General features: G+C 47.3%; 1 protein-coding gene across 1 annotated transcript in view; it reads right to left on the minus strand.

Annotated features, from left to right (window-relative positions):
* The window catches only part of cemip (cell migration inducing hyaluronidase 1), a 247,262-nt gene that overhangs the window by 25,064 nt on the left and 202,914 nt on the right, over nucleotides 1–19,284 (minus strand). Inside the window, exons 19-22 of the mRNA XM_085968878.1 lie at nucleotides 9,810–9,845; nucleotides 8,223–8,378; nucleotides 6,981–7,161; nucleotides 3,725–3,940 (exon numbers count right to left, since the gene is read on the minus strand). Coding sequence (XP_085825004.1) covers nucleotides 3,725–3,940; nucleotides 6,981–7,161; nucleotides 8,223–8,378; nucleotides 9,810–9,845 — 589 coding nt within the window. The remainder of the gene's footprint in view (nucleotides 1–3,724; nucleotides 3,941–6,980; nucleotides 7,162–8,222; nucleotides 8,379–9,809; nucleotides 9,846–19,284) is intronic.

The following is a 19,284-nucleotide window of genomic DNA, read 5'->3' on the forward strand; positions in this document are numbered from 1 at the left end:
CCACCTGCAAGAACATTGAAAGGTCACGTTTTGTCCTTTCCCCCATTCAGAAATAATTCTCTAGGTGGAGGGAGGTCTATCACCCATTTTTGAACTCCCTCTTAATTTTTAAACATTTTTCAGCAGGGGTTTAACTCTAACAAGCAGGAAGTGAGCCTTGTATCTAAGGAATCCTCTGGTCACTTAGTGCAGCCACATTGTAAATGTGTTTGTGAAGATTTCCTCTGATACTTTGTTCTTGGAGAAGGAATATACGATTTCACTCGAGATAACAGAAGAAATCTTCACAAACACGATTACAGTGTTGCTGCACCATAGCAACCAGTGGAATTCTTGCTCTCCCACGACTGCTAATCGAGATATGCTGATCGGAACATCTGTAGAAAGTGCAGAAGGCTGATGGAGTTGGCTTTTTTCATTGCGTGTGTACTGAATGGGGGGGGGGGGGGAGCGGTGTTGCTCAATGGCCCCACTAAGCTGCAGTCATCTGCAAGGTCCCACGCAGGTCGCTCTCTGACTTTTCCATTGTAGATACCTCGCATTGGGGGAGGCAGGCCGCGCAGGAGGCAGCGCAGCTTACGGGGGACGTTGGTGTTGATCCTTGGCCCAGGGGTCCCCTTATCCCCATCAATGCACAGGGTAGATGCCAAGCCTGAGAGGGAATAATGAGCAGTTTGAATACCATCGCGCATCAACTGGAGGCTTTGGACAGAGGTCTGAAAAAGGTTCAACCGAGAAGATTGAGGAGGAAGAAGCTGCATTCAATTGCCCGTCCAGGAAGACCACCTGGGAGAGAGTGTGTGTCAGAACAGAAAGAGTCCTCACAGTCTCAACAGCCCTGGTGGAACGGTTTGACCTCAAGAAACCCGATGGAGTGTTGGAGGCTGCAATGGCTTTAATCGAGCGGATTTCCCTCTTCTTGTGTTTGGGATGCCTGGGTGCCATTTGCAGAAGGAGATCGGGCGTGGGGGATTTCCCTCTTTATTCATTCCCTTGAGGTGAACGCCGCTGGCAAGGTCAACATTTATTGCCCAGCCCTAGCTGCCCCGAGAAGGTGGTGGGCCTCTTGAACCGCTGATAGCGGTTTGATACAACGGAGTCGCTGGCTAGGCCACTTCAGAGGGCAGTTAAGAGTCAATCACATTGGCGTGGGATGGAGTCACATATAGGCCTGGCTGAGTGAGGACGGCAGGCTTCCTTCCCTAAAGGATGTTACTGAACCAGTTGGGCTTTTACAACAATCCAACGACACACAAAGGGTGGTGGAAATCTGAAACTTTCTCCCCCAAAAAGCTGTTGAGGCTGAAGATCAATTGACAATCTCAAAACCGAGGCAAGGGTATTCAGGGTTACGGAAACAAGGCGGGTAAATGGAGTTACGATACAGATCAGACTTGATTTACTTGAGTGCGGAACAGGCTTGAGGGGCTGAATATCCTACTCCTGTTCCTAAATGTTGAAAGAACTATACGGCTCTCTATTCCTTCATTGAAGTCATTTATAAATATAGCGAAAAGCTGAAGCCCCAGTACAGATCCCTGGAGGACACTACTAGTCACATCCTGCTAATTTAGTGCATCGAGACCAATGTTGCTGGTGGAGGATACTGCGCCCATTTTGCAGTTGTCTGAATGTTAGTTCTTGTAACTTGTAAAATTCCCCCTAGTATTTTCAACTGTGAATTAAAAACTCTACTGCATAACCGAGCTGTACTGTTTTCTTTCTCCTCAGATGCACCTGCGCTCCAGCAGCACGCAGCACACTGCAGCCCAAGCACTGATCCTGCAGCTGACACCAGCACCGACACGTAGCCAGCTCCGTCTCTGCAAGTTAATGAATCACCTCTGCATGAGCAGGCACTGAACACAGAGCACGTAGCATCTCCATCAGTTGAGGGTGAACTGGAGAAAACAACCAGTGCGCCTGAGGTCTAATGTGAAAGACAGGTAGGAGACAGACTCTCCAACTGTTAATCCATCCTCTCCGTAGGAGTGGATGAATCTGTAACTCTTTCTAAATAGAGCACCTGTCATCTCTTGAATGGAGCTGGACTTTATGCTTTGACAAATTCTGCTCCACTCCAGGTAACTGAAAATGATTCAGTAGTGAAAAGATTGATGAGAGCTTTGGCAGCTACAGGGAGAGCTGCTCCAAACACAAGAGGGCACCATTGAGTTGCCTGCTACCATTTCATAAAGTTATGTAATTGTCTCTTTGGAAACAGCAAATCTCCTTCGACACTGTTCCATCATTCGGCCTACGCATGGCATTCTGGTCCAGTAGACCTTCTCCCTTGTGGGCTCTAATCTCCACTTTATCCTGCTGCTCCTCAGAAGGAATGATGTCAGCCATGATAGAAGATTATTCAGCTGCTGGACTTGTCCCTTCGTGTGACTTATTGATTTGCCTGGTCCCCACCCAATATTGGCCTCAATCCCTGTTTGATGGCCATCTGCAGAAACCAGTACCAAATAGGAAACCGTAATGAGAGGTGATCTCATTGAAACATAAACAACATTCTTACAGGGCTTGACAGGGTAGATGCAGGGAGGATGTTTCCCCTGGTTGCGGAGTCTAGAACCAGGGGTCACAGTCTCAGAATAAGGGGTCGGCCATTTAGGACTGAGATGAGGAGAAATTTCTTCACTCAGAGGGTGGTGAATCTTTGGAATTCTCTACCCCAGAGGGCTGTGGATGCTCAGTCATTGAGTATATTCAAGACAGAGATCGCTAGATTTTTGGATATTAAGGAATATGGGGATAGTGCAGGAAAGTGGAGATGAGGTAGAAGATCAGCCATAATCTTACTGAATGGCGGAGCAGGCTCGAGGGGCCGAATGGCCCCTATTTCTTATGTTCTTATGTAACCTGACTGTCAAACAGAGACCCCAGTGGCAAACTTTAGTAGATATCATTCCCAATGCAGAGCTTGATAGAACCGGGCGGGTATATGTGGAGATCCGATCATTTTAATGGTTGGAAAATTGTGCAGGTCACCAGTCAGGTCCACGAATGTGCAAGCCACAATTCCCAATAGCTGCTGCCACCGTGCGAAGCTCTGCCCTGGGGAATTATCTCTTAGCCCCCCCGCCCTTTATACTCAGTGCCGCAGGTTGGCATCAAAATGTTCCTCATGTTTTAAGAATTGTCACTGTGAAATTAAATTGAATCATGAAAAACATGTCCTTTGTCATATTGTCTGAAAAATTAAACCTTGCATTCAATTATTAGACACGCTAGTCACCATTATTATGCCAAACTTTACAAATGGGAGTGCTTACAAATCGGAAATCACAGGCGTGCTTCCCACGATTTTCTGGAAGGAAAGTTGAGGCAAGAATGCCCTCGAATTTCCAGGACTTTGCATTTGTAAAGTTATTCCTACTGCGCTAACTGTAAGGGATTCCTTTTATTCATAGAAACAAAGAAGATAGGAGCAGGAGTAGGCCATTCGGCCCCTCGAGCCTGCTCCGCCATTCAATGCGATCATGGCTGATCATCCAAATTCAGTACCCTGTCCCTGCTTTCTCCCCATATCCCTTGATCCCTTTAGCCTTAAGAAAAGAAAACTCGTGATGCGACCTAAAAGGATGAGACACAGTCATTCAGCACGGCAAGAGTTCAAATGGGGATCGGAGATCATCATGGTGTCCAGTAAGTTAAAACAATGTTGTCCTTTGGCCCTGCATAAAGCCTCAGAAAGATGGATAACAAGAATTCTTACTTGTGCGTAGTGACCACTGCAGATAGCAGACCTCCAGTCTGGCACATCGATACAATCAGAATGCCTGAGGAGCCAGTTATCATGTTTAACGATATAGGCTCCAGGATACTCCGACACGGATCCATCCACATCGTGCAGGATGGTCGTTTTGTCACCATCCAAATCCAAGTGATGGAACCAGGGACCTGGCTCTCCAAAGAAGACTCGTGATGCAACCTAAAAGGATGAGACACAGTCGTTACATAGAAACAGAGGAATACACAGGGCTGTAAAATAAGAAAGGAAAGAAAGACTTGCATTTCTATAGTGCCTTTCACGACCTCAGGACGTCCTAAAGCGCTTTACAGCCAATGAAGTACTTTTGAAGTGTAGTCACTGTTGTAATGCAGGAAACACGTCTGCCAAATTGTGCACAGTAAGCTCCCACAAACAGCAATGGGCTAAATGACCAGATATTCTGTTTTTAATAATGTTGGTTGAGGGATAATATATTTGCCAGAACACCCTGCTCTTCTTCAAAATAACACCCGAGAGAGCAGACGGGGCCGCGGTTTAACGTCTCCTCCGAAAGACAGCACCCCTGACAGTGCAGCACTCCCTCAGCACTGCACTGGAGTGTCAGCCTGGATTTTTGTACTCCAGTCTCTGGAAGTGGGTGCTTGAACCCACAACCTTCTGACTAAGGCGAGAGTGCTACCTCTGAGCCATGGCTGAAACATAGGAATGCACAGGGCTGTGAAAGACCACGTTGACCTATCTGGTCATCCCAGAATCTCAGAAATATCATACCCCACGATAACTCTCATCGCCCTCCATCAAATATTTCTTCAGGTATTTATCCAGCTCTCTCTTGAATTCACTAATACCATCAGCTCCCCCCGACAGCTGCGGAACTCCACCCCTTCCCTTCCCCACCCACCGTGTAAATCTAAGCTGCCTTTTTACTTCCCTCTTCTATGTCATTGTCTAGATTCTGTGACTGTGTTAACATATTAACATTTATCTCATCCATACCCTTTATCATGTATTAGTGTGGCAAAAGAAACAGAGTCAATGGCTTATCGTGAGGACAGTTTTTAACCTGGGAGCCTGAAGCCTTAAACTTACATCGAGTCACAATGGGGTCGATTTAAATTCCCCGTCAGGTGGAAAAAGGGCAGGGGGTCAATTAAATTGGAGTCGGGGGACTTACACAGCCCGATCTGACCGACTGCAATCTTACATTTTTTTGTGACTGGGAGCCTGTGTCCAGTGGTGTACTGCAGGGATCGGTGCTGGGTCCTTTGCTGTTTGTAGTGTACATTAATGATTTAGATTTGAATGTAGGAGGTATGATCAGTAAGTTCACAGATGACACGAAAATTGGTGGAGTGGTAAATAGCGAGGAGGGAAGCCTCAGGCTACAGGACAATATAGACGGGTTGGTCAGATGGGCAGCACAGTGGCAAATGGAATTTAACCCTGAAAAGTGTGAGGTGATGCATTTTGGGGGGACTAACAAGGCAAGGGAATACACAATGAATGGTAGGATCCTAGGATCAGAGGGACCTTGGTGTGTATGTACATAGATCCCTGAAGGCAGCAGGACAGGTAGATAAGGTATATGGGACACTTATATTCTATGCCTCGGCTAATGAAGGCAAGAGCAGAGAGGTTATGATGGAGCTGTACAAAATGCTAGTTAGGCCACAGCTGGAATACTGTGTGCAGTTCTGGTCACCACACTATGGGAGGGATGTGATTGCATTGGAGAGGGTGCAGAGGAGATTCACCAGGATGTTACCTGGGCTGGAGCGCTTCAGCTATGAAGAGAGACTGGACAGGCTGGGGTTGCTTTCCTTAGAGCAGAGAAGGCTGAGGGGGGACCTGATTGAGGTGTACAAAATTATGAGGGGCATAGATAGGGTAGATAGAAAGGAACTTTTCCCCTTAGTAGAGGGGTCAATAACCAGGGGGCATAGTTTCAAGGTAAGGGGCAGGAGGTTTAGAGGGGATTTGAGGAAAAACTTTTTCACCCAGAGGGTGGTTGGAATCTGCAACTCACTGCCTGAAAGGGTGGTAGAGGCAGGAACCCTCACAACATTCAAGAAGCATTTAGATGAGCACTTGAAATGCCATAGCATACAAGGCTACGGACCAAGTGCTGGAAAATGGGATTAGATTAGACAGGGCTTGATGGCCAGCGTGGACACGATGGGCTGAAGGGCCTCTTTCTGTGCTGTATAACTCTATGGGCAGGATTTTCATTGGGCCGTGGAGGCGGGATTGGAGGCGTGTGGGGGGTTTAAAATCGCGAAATCGGGGGGCACGAACCCATCCCGCCCCCAACCCGCCTCCATGCCAGTTTCAAAGGAGGCGGATACCCGACCTGTGCTGGGACCCGCCTCCCCGAGGCGGGAAGGGGATTAGTGCCAATTAACTGCCTGTTAACAGGGTTAGAATCAAAGCCAATTTTGCAAAATCCCCCTCCCACCAAAAACAAAAATAAATCAATGGCAACAAACCGCTTCTAATCCCAATGATAGTAATTGCCATTTTATTTGTCTATAATATTCGGAGTGGGATTGACAGGGTAGATGCTGAGAGGTTGTTTCCCCCTGGCTGGAGAGTCTAGAACTAGGGGTCACAGTCTCAGGATAAGGGGTCGGCCATTTAGGACTGAGATGAGGTGGAATTTCTTCACTCAGAGGGTTGTGAATCTTTGGAATTCTCTGCCCCAGAGGGCTGTGGAGGCTCAGTCGTTGAGTGTATTCAAGGCTGAGATCGATAGATTTTTGGACTCTAGGGGAATCAAGGGCTATGGAGATCGGGTGGGAAAGTGGAGTTGAGGTCAAAGATCAGCCATGATCTTATTGAATGGTGGAGCAGGTTTGAGGGGCCGAATGGCCTACTCCTGCTCTTATTTCTTAAGCTCTTATAATCACCATAACCAGCATTACTAGTTGACATTCTGCAAGGGGCTTCTTAAATAATGTCTGACTGGAAGTATAGTCCATATATCTAACAGCAGAAACTGTCTTGGTGTCAGGTGTCCATCACTCGGTGTGTAACATTAAATAGCTCTTACCAGAGAATAAATCATACATACAACACTTGTTATATCACTTCTCCATTTACCAATATAAGCATTTTACTCCCTATAGCTAAATAGCCATCTCTGTAGACATTTTACAATTTGAAACACCCATATTAAATACACAATTCCTGTGTTTGTTCACGTAACGATAGATAAAAGTGGTAAAATCTGAGGACCTACTGGGACGTCCTGGAAAGTGATGTGTGTCACATTGTTGTTTGGACAGGTTTGCCACGAGTTGTTGAATCGGAACCCAATGGCACTGCTGTGACGACCATCCAGAGCTGCAAATTTACGGAAAGTACAGTTCTCCACATTTATCGGGCCATCGTAGATCTGTATTCCTCGGATGGGAAATGTCCTGGAAACGGAGTAAGAGAATACGACGCTCAGTTTTGGTTTGGCTTACAAGGGCGAGTCGCTGATCCCGTGCTCGAAGGGAGTGTGGGCCAGTGAATCGAAGCACCATGTTGTAACCCTTTCTCCAACCTATGGCTCACTTCACTGAGCACAGGACCAATGAACTGCTCCATAGCTTCACAACTGCTAGTCATCAAAAGATATTTATAAAGCAAAGCATACAGCTTGAGTAGAAGTTTTAAATAACACACTTCCAAAATAAAACCTTTACAAGGGACTGTTTGGCGCGGTGGGCTAGAACACTGTCCAAGTGAAGACTGATACAGCGCAATTTCATCAGAATGATCCCGGAGCCTTAGAGGGTTAAATTATGAGGACTGGTTGCATAAACTTGGCTCGTATTCCCTGGAGTGTAGAAGATTGAAGGGTGATCTGATCAAGATGTTTAAAATGATAGAGATTCAATAGGGATACAAGGAAACTATTTCCTCTGATGGGGGACATCAGGAACGAGGGGACATGATCTTCCAATAGAGCTCGGCCATTTAGGAGTGAAATCAGGAAGCACCTTTTCCACACAAAGGGTAGTAGAAATCTGGATTCTCTGCCCTAAAAGGCTACATGTGCTGGAACAACTGGAGCGTTCAAGACTGAGATCAATACATTTTTGTTGGGAAAGTGTATCAAAGGATATGGAGCTAAGGTGGATAAATGGAATTGAGGTATAGATTAGGCATGATCTAATTGAATGGTGGAGCAGGTTCGAGGGGCTGAATGGCCTCCTCCTGTTCCTATGTTCCTATGATAGGAGAGGACTCTCTTCTCTCTGTTGGCTGCCTGAACACTGCATTATAAAATTCAGCAGTAGTGTATGTGGGGCGGTGATATTCTGAGTTTCCAACAGCCTCAGAGTGCAGTGAAGGGAGTTTTGCCCAGTGTCAAGTTGTCATATATCTGAGCCAAGTTGCAAAAATGGAAAGCCACAAAGAGACTGTAATAGGCCTGAGAACAGATGGAGAAAAGTTATTTTGGTTCTAACGATGGGTTTACTGAATTACTTACACTCCTTTTGGAAGAGCTCGTCCACTGTGATCGAGGCCACCAGGTCCCCAAACAAGGTTGTCCGGCATCTCAGTCCCACGGTTTTCACTCTCCCCAACAAACAAAGAGTTTTTTACCTCCTGTTTGGCCCCATCATCATCTGGAAAAGTTCCACCACTAGAAACATAAATGTGAAACATCAGCTTGGCTCAGTTAGTAGCACTCATGCCTCCAAGTCAAAAGGTTGTAAGCACAAGACTTTAACAGGTTGGCTGGCACATGGGTGTTGTCGGAGGTGCCATCTTTTGGATGAGGCATTAAACTAAGGCCTTGTCTAACTAGTCAGATGGGACGTAAAATATTCCAGGGACTTCTTCTGGTACCCTGACCAACATCACCAAAAAGAAATGATCTTGTCATTTGTTCATTTGCTGTTTGTGGGATCTTGCTGTGTGCAATGTGGCTGCACAACAGTGGCAAAACTTCAAAAGAAATCCATTCCTGAGGATATGACAAGCTACTTTTTAAAGGCAAGCTCTACCTATTACTTCAGGTCAAGGTTCAGGAGATACGGCACTGTCATTGGGTACCATAGGTCAAAGTTATGTCCTTGGCTCCTGAGTATCCTTTACAATGGTTTATGGCCAATCCAGTGAGATCCTCAGGGCTTTGTTCTGACTACCGCTTTGTTACTTCATGTCACTGACCTTCCTTCGCTCTTCGTCTAATGTCATTCACTCTTTCGGTGATTATTCCATTCTACATTCATCAGCTTTCTTAGGATCACACCCCCTCAGTGCAAGGCCCTTTCCCTTCCAGCATTATGACCCAATTACTGTATATTGATCTCCTCTATCCCCTTTAATCCTTTTCTTTACAATTCTTAAAAGGTCTGCTTTTTCATGCAGCTCACAAGTCCAACCAACAGTTTCAACCTCTCACCTTTGATGGTTCCACCCTTAGTTCTCTTCCATCAATCAACATCTTGGCTTCACTATCTCCTCTGACCTCAACTAGACCTTCCACATCTCCTCCTTCCATCGCTAAAGCTACCTCCAAGAACCTCGATTTCCTCTTCTGTCCTGTCAACAAATAACTCTCTATAAAGCCCAAGTCGGTCCCAGATTCTGCTCGTCCAGATCTACAGAGTCTTTTCTAAAACTCTCACACTCCTAGGCAGGATTGTCACCTGACAGGAAATCTCTCTCTCCTCTAGTTTCCAACAACTTTGCCTCTATTTTATTGATACTACTTTGATCAGTGCTCCTCTGAACTCTTCTCTCTTCTATTTCTTCTAAGCTGTTCCTGGTCTTCTTCCTCCCTACATTGTTGACGCATCGCACAGTCTAATTCATTCTTTCCTAGAATTTCAAACGTGCAACTCTTCATCTCCCTCAGTTTCCCCTTCCTTTGGCAATCTTCATGCATTTAAAACCAGATGTTGTCATCATTTAGTCAGAACTTCTTGATTCACCTCAGCTTCCCTTATTCTCCCTTTAACCTGAGTGGTGTCCTGCACTCTGAGCCTTAGTTCTTCACCATGGTTGCTTAAGAAAAAAATTCAATTTCAGCAATATGAGAGAGCCTCCAATAACCGCAAGCACTTACCTTGCAAGAGTCAGCCCAATTCCATTATCAGCAAATCTAAAGGAAAAGGACAAACATACGAAGAATGACGTGACTAGAAACTGAACCAATAAGAAACAGTCTTTTCAGGCCTAAAGCATCAACATCAAACAAACATTGATGACCTAACTGGATAGCCCAGTAATATCTCACGTATCAATGTTTGCTCGGTGAACTCATTCTGTCCCATCTTCTTAACCTCTGTGAAAAACCAGACAATGGAAAACAAATCACGGGTTCCTATGTGTGGTGACACCATAAATACATTCAAAAAGAATGTGTTTACCATTTCACTACACTCAATGGCCAGGGCAGTTTACCCCTCATTTTCTTTGTATGTATCTGCGTAGATAAACCTCAAATGGATCAAAGTATTGTTTTTTTTTGCCACTCTTCAATGTATTGCATAGATTCTGCACCTGCATGTATTTGAGGGCAGTGAATGGGTCTACTCTGTGACTGAGGGATTGAACATCTGAGGCCAAAAATAAAGAAAGAATTATCGATGGACTGGAAACTAACAGCCACTGTTAGGGGTCGATTTTCACTCCCTTCGTCTGGCGTTAATGGGGCGGTAACAGCCTCGAAATGGGGACGGTGGCCTTCCCGTCCCGTTAACACCGGCAATGCAACCGGCTCATCACCGGGTGTCCACAGCGCCCGCCTGATACTAATATGGAAGTCGGGTGCCAGTATCACAAATAGGACCCCAATTGCCAATTTTGGTCGGAACTGGTTGGAGCCTGCGCCCTGCACATTGTGTTGAATTGTTTTTGTGGGCCCCCAAAAATAATCTGGGATCCTCCATCCTCCGTGATTGCAACCTCCCACACCCGCTCCCCCCCCCCACCACCCCACAACCCCCCCCAACCTACCTGGCTGGTGTCCGCCCCAGCCCAATCCCGAGGCCACAATCCGGCGAACTGTATCAGGACACCTGTTTGGTTGCCCGCAGCTCGCCTGTGAATTTGGAATATGGCCGGTGTGGTGTATGTAACCGTTCCACCTTTAAGAGAACTATTTTAAGAGTTGCACTACTTTATCTTGGCTGCTGTATACTGTAATACCGGTGGTGACCACACCGGTATATAAGTGCTGTGTAATGATTTATTGGGCAGTTCCGCCCTGACCTTCGACTAGTAAAGACCTGTTAAAATTTACTCTTGTGGTCTGTGTAGTAATTCTCACTATAACACACAGACTTAACAGTGGCGACGAGTACGATCTTACCCTGCGGCAGAGATACATCCAAGGCAGTTGACGGGCGTTGAGAGGAGGCATCCGCCCTCATCATCCTGCTGAGAAAAGACGCAGGTCTGAAGAGCAAAGGAAGAATCCTGACACGAAGTCTTCCATCAGCAACAGGCAGTGATCATCCCTTCTATCACGGTGGTGGGTAAGCCGATCAGCGACGAGCAGCAAGTCGGCCACGTTGGCTGTGAAGTAGGGGAGGGAAAAACGGAGGATATAAGGGCGGAGAACTCGACCACGGCCGGGGAAGAGAGCCGGACAGAAGTCGGGGCCAGAGGCACTGAGACTGGGGCAGCGTAAGGCACGGGAGCCGCGGTGAATGCAAACGCAGCCGGTGTAAAAGACCGGGCTGCAAGCGGGCTGGGAGACGCAACAGCGTCGAGAGAGAGCTCGACCGCGACCGGTGAAAAAGGCCGGGCAGCTACCGAGGCCGCGAGGCGCAGCGACCGGGTCAGCGTAAGGCGCGGGAGAAAATTTAAAAAAAAACGCGGAGAACTCAGCCGCAGCCGGGGGAAAGGACCGGACTGCAAGAGGGGCTGGGAGGCACGATTTGAAAACTGCTGGGGAGGGCGAACGCAGCAATACGGCAATCGCCATTACAGCCAGCAGGGGAGAAAGGCAAACGCGGGAAGCCGCCATTTTCGTAGGCGGGGGAAGAAGACAAGCGCGGGAAACCGCCATTTTGAAAAACAAAAAAATAAAAGAAAAATTTCTTGTTGTTTCTCAAGAAGATTGCGAGGATGCCTAAGCGTGGTAACATCAACGATTTCGATCCCGATGTTGAAGATTGGGCCACGTATGTAGAACGCATAGAGATATATTGTAAGGCAAATAAAATATCAGATGAAGATAAAGCACTAACCTTACTAAACTCAATGGGTGCGAAGACATACGGGCTATTGAAGCATCTTCTATCACCAGCTAAACCGGCGGACCAGACTTTCACTAAAATTGTTGCTGTTCTGAAAAATCATTTGAACCCCACACCGCTGATGTTAGCGGAACGATTTAAATTTTATGCGAGAACGCAACGGAAAGAGGAAAGCAACGCGGAGTATTTAATTGAACTGCGTAAGCTAGCGAAATACTGTCAGTTTGGGGAAAGACTGACAGAGGCACTGAGAGACAAATTCGTGTGTGGATTGTCGAAAGAAGGAACACAAAAGCGGCTACTTGAAGAGAATGATCTTACACTTGATAAGGCTGTCACTATTGCAGCATCGCACGAAGCCGCAGCGCGAGGCACTGCGGAAATGCAGCTGAAGGCAGCGGTACTCAGCGTAGATCAAATGGCTTTGGGTACAACGAAATGTTATCGTTGTGGGAAGACAACACACGATCAGAACCAATGCTGGTTTAAAAACCAGGAATGTAGAAAATGTGGCAAGCTTGGTCACATAGCTAAAGTATGCCGGTCAGGAAAGAAGACCAGCAACAAAAAGTCACCGCAGGAAAAGTGCAGAAAGGTACATAAGGTGGCTGAGAAGAGTTCGGATGAACAGAATTCGGATTCAGACTCCAACAGCAAGGAACTGGGTAGTCTGAGAATTCACAATGTGAGTAAGGAAGCTGACCGACAAACTATCTGGGTCACACTTCAGATCGCAGGAGTCCAAGTGAAGATGGAATTGGACACCGGATCGGCGTTGACGGTCATGAATAAGCAAGATTACAAAAGGTTATTCACACATATTCCCCTACGGGATACGGAGATAGTATTGCAGACATACACGGGGCAAAAAGTATACCCCATCGGAAAGATAAAAGTCAAGGTGGTACACAAGGGCAAAGAACACCAAGGAATGGACATATATGTACTACCTGAGGGAGGTCCACCACTTCTGGGACGGGAGTGGATCAGGAAAATAAATATGGACTGGCGCTCCCTAAAAGCATTAACGGTAGATTCCGGAAAAAAAGATGTCAAACCTGAACGATTGTCCAGAATATTGGATGAGGCTAAAGAGGTGTTCCAACAGGGACTGGGAACACCGAGAGGAATTAAGGCAAAAATCAAGATTGCAGAACATGCAAACCCAAAATTTTTCAAAGCCAGACCGGTACCTTATGCGATACGACCTGCTGTGGAAGCTGAGCTGGAAGGGCTTGAACGTTCAGGAGTACTGTCTAAGGTGGACTGGAGTGAGTGGGCCACGCCCATTGTTCCAGTCATGAAGCGTTCATCGAGTAACAAGCCAGGGGAACCGGGGAAGGTCCGCATCTGTGGAGACTTCAAGATCACAGTTAATCTGGTGCTTCACACGGTGCAATATCCGCTTCCGCGGATTGAGGATATCTTTGCTTCATTGTCTGGCGGGAAACACTTCACCAAGATAGACCTGGCGCAAGCGTACTTACAGATGGAAGTTGAGGAAGAGTCGCGCCAGTATCTCACAATCAACACGCACAGAGGCTTGTATCGCTATAATAGACTGGGTTTTGGAGTGGCTTCGGCTCCAGCAATTTGGCAGAGGGCCATGGAGCAGGTATTACAGGGAATTCCAAGCAATCAATGTTACTTGGACGATATCCTGATTACAGGAGATGACGATGAGGAACACCTTGCAAATTTGAAACTGGTGCTCACCAGGTTGAAGGAATATGGCCTTCGAGTTAATCGCCAGAAATGTGAGTTCTTTCAGAAACGGATCTCGTACTGTGGTCATGTCATTGACCAGGAGGGGCTGTACAAGTCACCTGACAAGATCGAAGCTGTTGTGAAGGCTCCCGGTCCGGAAAATGTATCCCAGTTGAGGTCGTTCCTAGGGTTGATTAACTATTACCATAAGTTTCTGCCAAATCTATCCACGGTGCTGCACCCGCTGAATGCTCTTTTGCAGAAAGAAGTACCATGGAAGTGGAGCGAGGACTGCAAGAAGGCCTTTCGCAAAAGCAAGGCATTGATCACCTCAGAGGAAGTGCTGGCTCACTTCAACCCAACACTACCTATTCGTTTAGCTTGTGATGCTTCTCCTTATGGTATTGGAGCAGTACTCTCACACAAGTTGCCAAATGGCTCGGAAAGGCCAGTCGCATTTGCATCCAGATCATTGACCTCCGCTGAGCGCAACTATGCTCAGATAGATAGGGAGGCTCTCAGCCTGGTGTGGGGAGTAAAGAAGTTTAATCATTACCTGCAGGGCCAGAAGTTTACACTGCTGACAGACCACCAGCCGTTGGTATCCATATTCAACCCTAAAAAGGACGTTTCCATTATGACAGCGCAAAGGCTACAGAGGTGGTCCCTTTTCCTAGGGGCACACCAATATGACATAGAATATAAAGGATCAAAACAGCATGGGAATGCTGATGGGTTATCGCGCCTACCGTTGCCAACGGTGGAAGAGGCGCCTACAGTGGACCCAGTGGAGATGTTCCACTCAACCATAGTGGAATGTCTACCAGTAACAAATTCTACCATCGAAAAGGAAACGAGAAATGACCCGACTCTCTCACGAGTCTACGATTTAACGGTGAAGGGATGGCCAGCACATGGCGAACCACTGTTGCCAGCATTCTCGCAAAGAAGAGAACAGCTGTCAGTGTGCCGAGGAACTTTGATGTGTGGATCCAGAGTGGTGATTCCACCCAAACTCCAGCATAAAGTGCTAAAGGAGCTTCACGAGGGGCATCTGGGTGGAGTGAAAATGAAGAACTTAGCCAGAGCGTTTGTGTGGTGGCCAGGTATCGATGGAGACATCGAAGAAATGACCAAGAGCTGTCTAGGATGTCAGGAGGTCCAAAAAGCCCCACCACAAGCCCCTCTACATCCATGGGAGTGGCCCTCATCTCCATGGCAAAGGGTACATATCGACTTTGCTGGTCCATTTATGGACTCAATGTTCTTAATCGCGGTGGATGCACACTCCAAGTGGCCGGAGGTAATAAAGATGTCCTCCACCACCACGGAAAAAACCATCACAGTATTAAGGACCATATTTGCCAGGAATGGGCTGCCGGAACAGATCTGTTCTGATAATGGACCGCAATTTGTGTCCAAAGAATTCAGGAAGTTCTTAAAAAACAATGGGGTTAAGCACTACACGTCCGCCCCATACCATCCCGCCACCAATGGATTAGCTGAAAGGTTTGTCCAGACCTTCAAGAAGGCCATAAAGGCCATGGGTAATGAAGACATAAATCTACAACATAAGGTAGATAACTTCTTGTTGGCGTACAGGAATGCAACACATGTGGTTACAAACCAAACTCCCGCCATGATGTTTTTCAATAGAAGACTAAGATGCCGGCTGGATTTGATCAAGCCAAACATCAGAAGGGACGTAGAGAACCGGCAATTTCAAGGCATGAATGAAAGGCCAACTAGAACCTTCCAGATAGGTCAACAAGTTTTGGCCCGGGACTACCGTACCGAGAAATGGCAGCCTGGAACTATTTGCACACGACTAGGACCGCTGATGTATACCGTGGACATTGGTGAAAGCATAATAAGGCGCCATGTTGACCAGATCATAGAGTCATCCGAAAAGGGACAACCTACTCCACAACTCTATACACCTAATGATGAAGCAGAGATACCCATAGTATCTACCTCCGATCCGGTGATACTGGAATCAGATGAACCCGACACTGGCATTCAAGCCGAATCGACCTTGCCAAAAGAAACTACTACACCACCGAGGCGTTATCCGGACCGAGTCAGGAAGCCTCCAGAGAGACTGAATCTGTGAACTGTTTTTACATGAAGTTGTGTATATATGTTATTATGTTATGTTAATGGGGAATATATACTGTTAAGCTAAAAAGGGAGGATTGTGGTGTATGTAACCGTTCCACCTTTAAGAGAACTATTTTAAGAGTTGCACTACTTTATCTTGGCTGCTGTATACTGTAATACCGGTGGTGACCACACCGGTATATAAGTGCTGTGTAATGATTTATTGGGCAGTTCCGCCCTGACCTTCGACTAGTAAAGACCTGTTAAAATTTACTCTTGTGGTCTGTGTAGTAATTCTCACTATAACACACAGACTTAACAGCCGGGGCCTCAAAATTGAGGGTGCCTCGTCACTGCCTAGTGTCGCCAACCCTCCGAGATTGCCCTGGCGTCTCCAGGAATTAAAGATGAATTCCTGGACACGGCAGTGAGCAACCCAGGAGAAAAGCCACGCAGGCATTAAAAAAAATGGTGTTTGTTAATTTTCTTTACGCTTTTGTTTATTAGATATTAAAAATATTGGAGATGGGGGGAAAATGCCGTTTGACTGACAGTCAAGAATCAACCAATAGGGTAACAGAGAGTCTTTCCAATTCGCGTGGATGTGTCAGGTGACCAATGGCGGGAGCACGGCGGGACGTGGTTAGAGGCGGGAGATCATGTGTTGAAATCTCCAGGAATATTTCCAGCCAGTGTTGGCAACTCTACTGGAATGGGCGGTCGACCAAAAGTCCAAATCTACCCCTTAGTGTCTAAGAAGGCAACAGGGTTAAGCGATTTGATTGTAAAGGTAATCGAGCAGAATCTGGGTGAGTGCACTGAAGAATATGGCAAAATGTGATTGCAGGAGACAGAAAAAAGATGGAATTAAATAGAATAATGGGTAGGACGTTGGGACTGGGGAAATTCAGAAATCTCAAACAGCAAAGATTTAGAATTTTGTCAGTGAGGCAGTGAGAAACTCTTTCAAATCTCGATTGCAACTTATTGATATTTAGAATACTGTAGGAATGTCTAGTTCCTATCCAAAGACTGAGGTCCACTCAGGTGCTCAAACAAAACGAAGTTTAATGGAAACTAACAGGTTTAAACAAGTAACTACAGGAGAACATCGAGTGTAGGTCTGCTCAGTTCGGAGGCTCCACGAGGACTGCTCGGGCAGTCCCGTGGTTGACGTCATCACGTTCTTCCCGCCAGAGGGGGATCACGTGATGAACGGCGTGACGTCATCGTGTTTACCCGCGCTGTTAAAGTAATCACACTCTGTACAAGTAAACAGTATAAATAAAGATACAGACTCAGGCTGTAGCTAACATGTTGTTAAAGGGAATTATATACAAACTAGCTGGGGGGCCCGGCGTTGCCAAGGCTTTTTTGTAAAACGGCAGTTTACAGGGCCGCGCGGTTTACGGCCGGCCGCTGCCGCTCCCCCGCTCTGTGTCTCGGGCCGAGCGGTTGTGAGGCCCGGCCCGAGTGACCCCAACTCACCTCCCGCTCCGGCGGGCCGGGAGCGCGATACTGTGCTGGAGCCGCACTGTGGGGGTTTGTTGTGCTGGTGCTGTCGGTATTAAAAAAATGGCGGCGACATTTCGGGAGGCTGCAGGATTCGGCCCGCCCACACATGGAATGAAACACCCCCAGTGATGCAAGAGAGAGAGAGAGACTGGGGGGAGAAGAGAGAGGGAAGGAGAGAGAGAGAGAGAGGGAAGGAGAGAGAGAGAGAAAGGGAAGGAGAGAGAGACAGAGAGAGGGAAGGAGAGAGAGAGAGAGGAGAGAGAGAGAGAGAGAAAGGGAAGGAGAGAGAGACAGAGAGGGAAGGAGAGAGAGAGAGAGAGGGAAGGAGAGACAGAGAGAGAGAGAGGGAAGGAGAGAGAGACAGAGAGAGAGAGGGAAGGAGAGAGAGAGAGAGGGAAGGAGAGAGAGACAGACAGAGACAGAGAGGGAAGGAGAGAGAGAGACTGGGGGAAGAGAGCGAGATGGGGAGATAGAGAGAGAGAGAGAGACTGGGGAGATAGAGAGAGACTGAGGGAGGAGAGAGAGAGTGACTGAGGGGGAGAGAGAGAGAGAGACGGGGGAAGGGAGAGAGAGACTGGGGAGAGAGAGAGAGACTGGGGAGAGAGAGAGAGAGAGAGAGAGAGAGAGAGAGAGAGAGAGAGACTGGGGGAGAGAGAGAGAGAGAGAGAGAGAGACTGGGGGAGAGAGAGCGAGACGGGGGAAGGGAGAGAGAGAGAGAGAGAGAGAGAGAGAGAGAGAGAGAGAGAGAGAGAGAGCCTAGAGAGAATAGAATATGCGATCAATGTCTGGCTGGCGAGGTTGAAACAGAAATGCATTTCCTCCTAAAATGCAAAAAATTCAACACATCAAGAAACATATTATTCAACAAGCTAAGCCAAACAACCCCAGATTTCAAGGAATTGGATGATCTGTCAAAATTGAGATTAGTCCTAGGAGAAGGAGACAGACCATACCTTGGGGCTAAATATGTAACAACATGTCACAACCTGAGGACTGTTTAAAAGTAAGACTGTTTAAAATTAATATTGAACGTACCAAATGAAGTAGAAAGACTGTTTAAAATTAATATTGTTTAAAAGTAATATTGTATATACCCAACAAATGTCAAATCGATTGACACCTACAGAATGTTGGAAAACTGTACCTTTTTGCAATGTAAGCTTTGGCAATATGGTTCTCTGTAAACTTTCATGCCAATAAAGCATTTGAACTGAACTGAACTGAGAGAGAGCGCGAGAGAGAGACTGGGGGTGGGGGGGAGAGGGAGAGACCGGGGGGGGGTGGGGGGGAGAGAGAGAGAGAGAGAGAGACTGAGGGGAGAGAGAGAGGGTGGGGGGGAGAGAGAGAGAGACTGAGGGGAGAGAGAGATGGGGAGAGAGAGAGAGAGAGAGACTGACTTGGGGGGAGAGGGAGAGTGTGGAGGGAGAGGGAGAGAGTGGGGGAGAGAGAGAGAGAGAGACTGGGGGGAGAGACAGACTGGGGGAAGAGAGCGACTGGGGGGGGGGGGGGGGGGGGGGAAGAGATACTACCACCCCCAAATTTGTAGGACCAGCAAAATGTGTGTTGCGAATGGATGTCAGCCAGGGCCCTGCTGGCTCACAGCACGAGTGCCCAATTTTGGGAGGTCTGCTCATTTGAATAATTTGCATGAGTTCCCAGCACAGCTTTGGCCTTATGCCATAGGAACCGAAGTCTGCGGGCAAGTGTTAAAGCGGCAGTCATGCTCCAGTGAAATTGCTCATCTACATGCTGCCCCTCGGGGATATTATCTGAAAACACGATGTCAGGTTTCACATGTACACAGATGGCGTCCAGCTCTACCTCGCCACCACCTCCCTCGACCCCTTCCACTGCTGTTTTGTCACCCGGCCTCGCCGACATCTAGTACTGGATGAGCAGAAATTTCCTTCAATTAATTATTGGGAAGGCGGAAGCCATTGTCTTCGGCCCCCGCCACAAACTCCGTTCCCTCGCCGCCGATTTCATCCCCTTCCCTGGCCACTGTCTCTGGCT

Source organism: Somniosus microcephalus, chromosome 27, assembly GCF_052327205.1.
Source record: "Somniosus microcephalus isolate GS21.2 chromosome 27, FLI_Smic_1.0, whole genome shotgun sequence".
Lineage (NCBI taxonomy): Eukaryota > Metazoa > Chordata > Chondrichthyes > Squaliformes > Somniosidae > Somniosus > Somniosus microcephalus.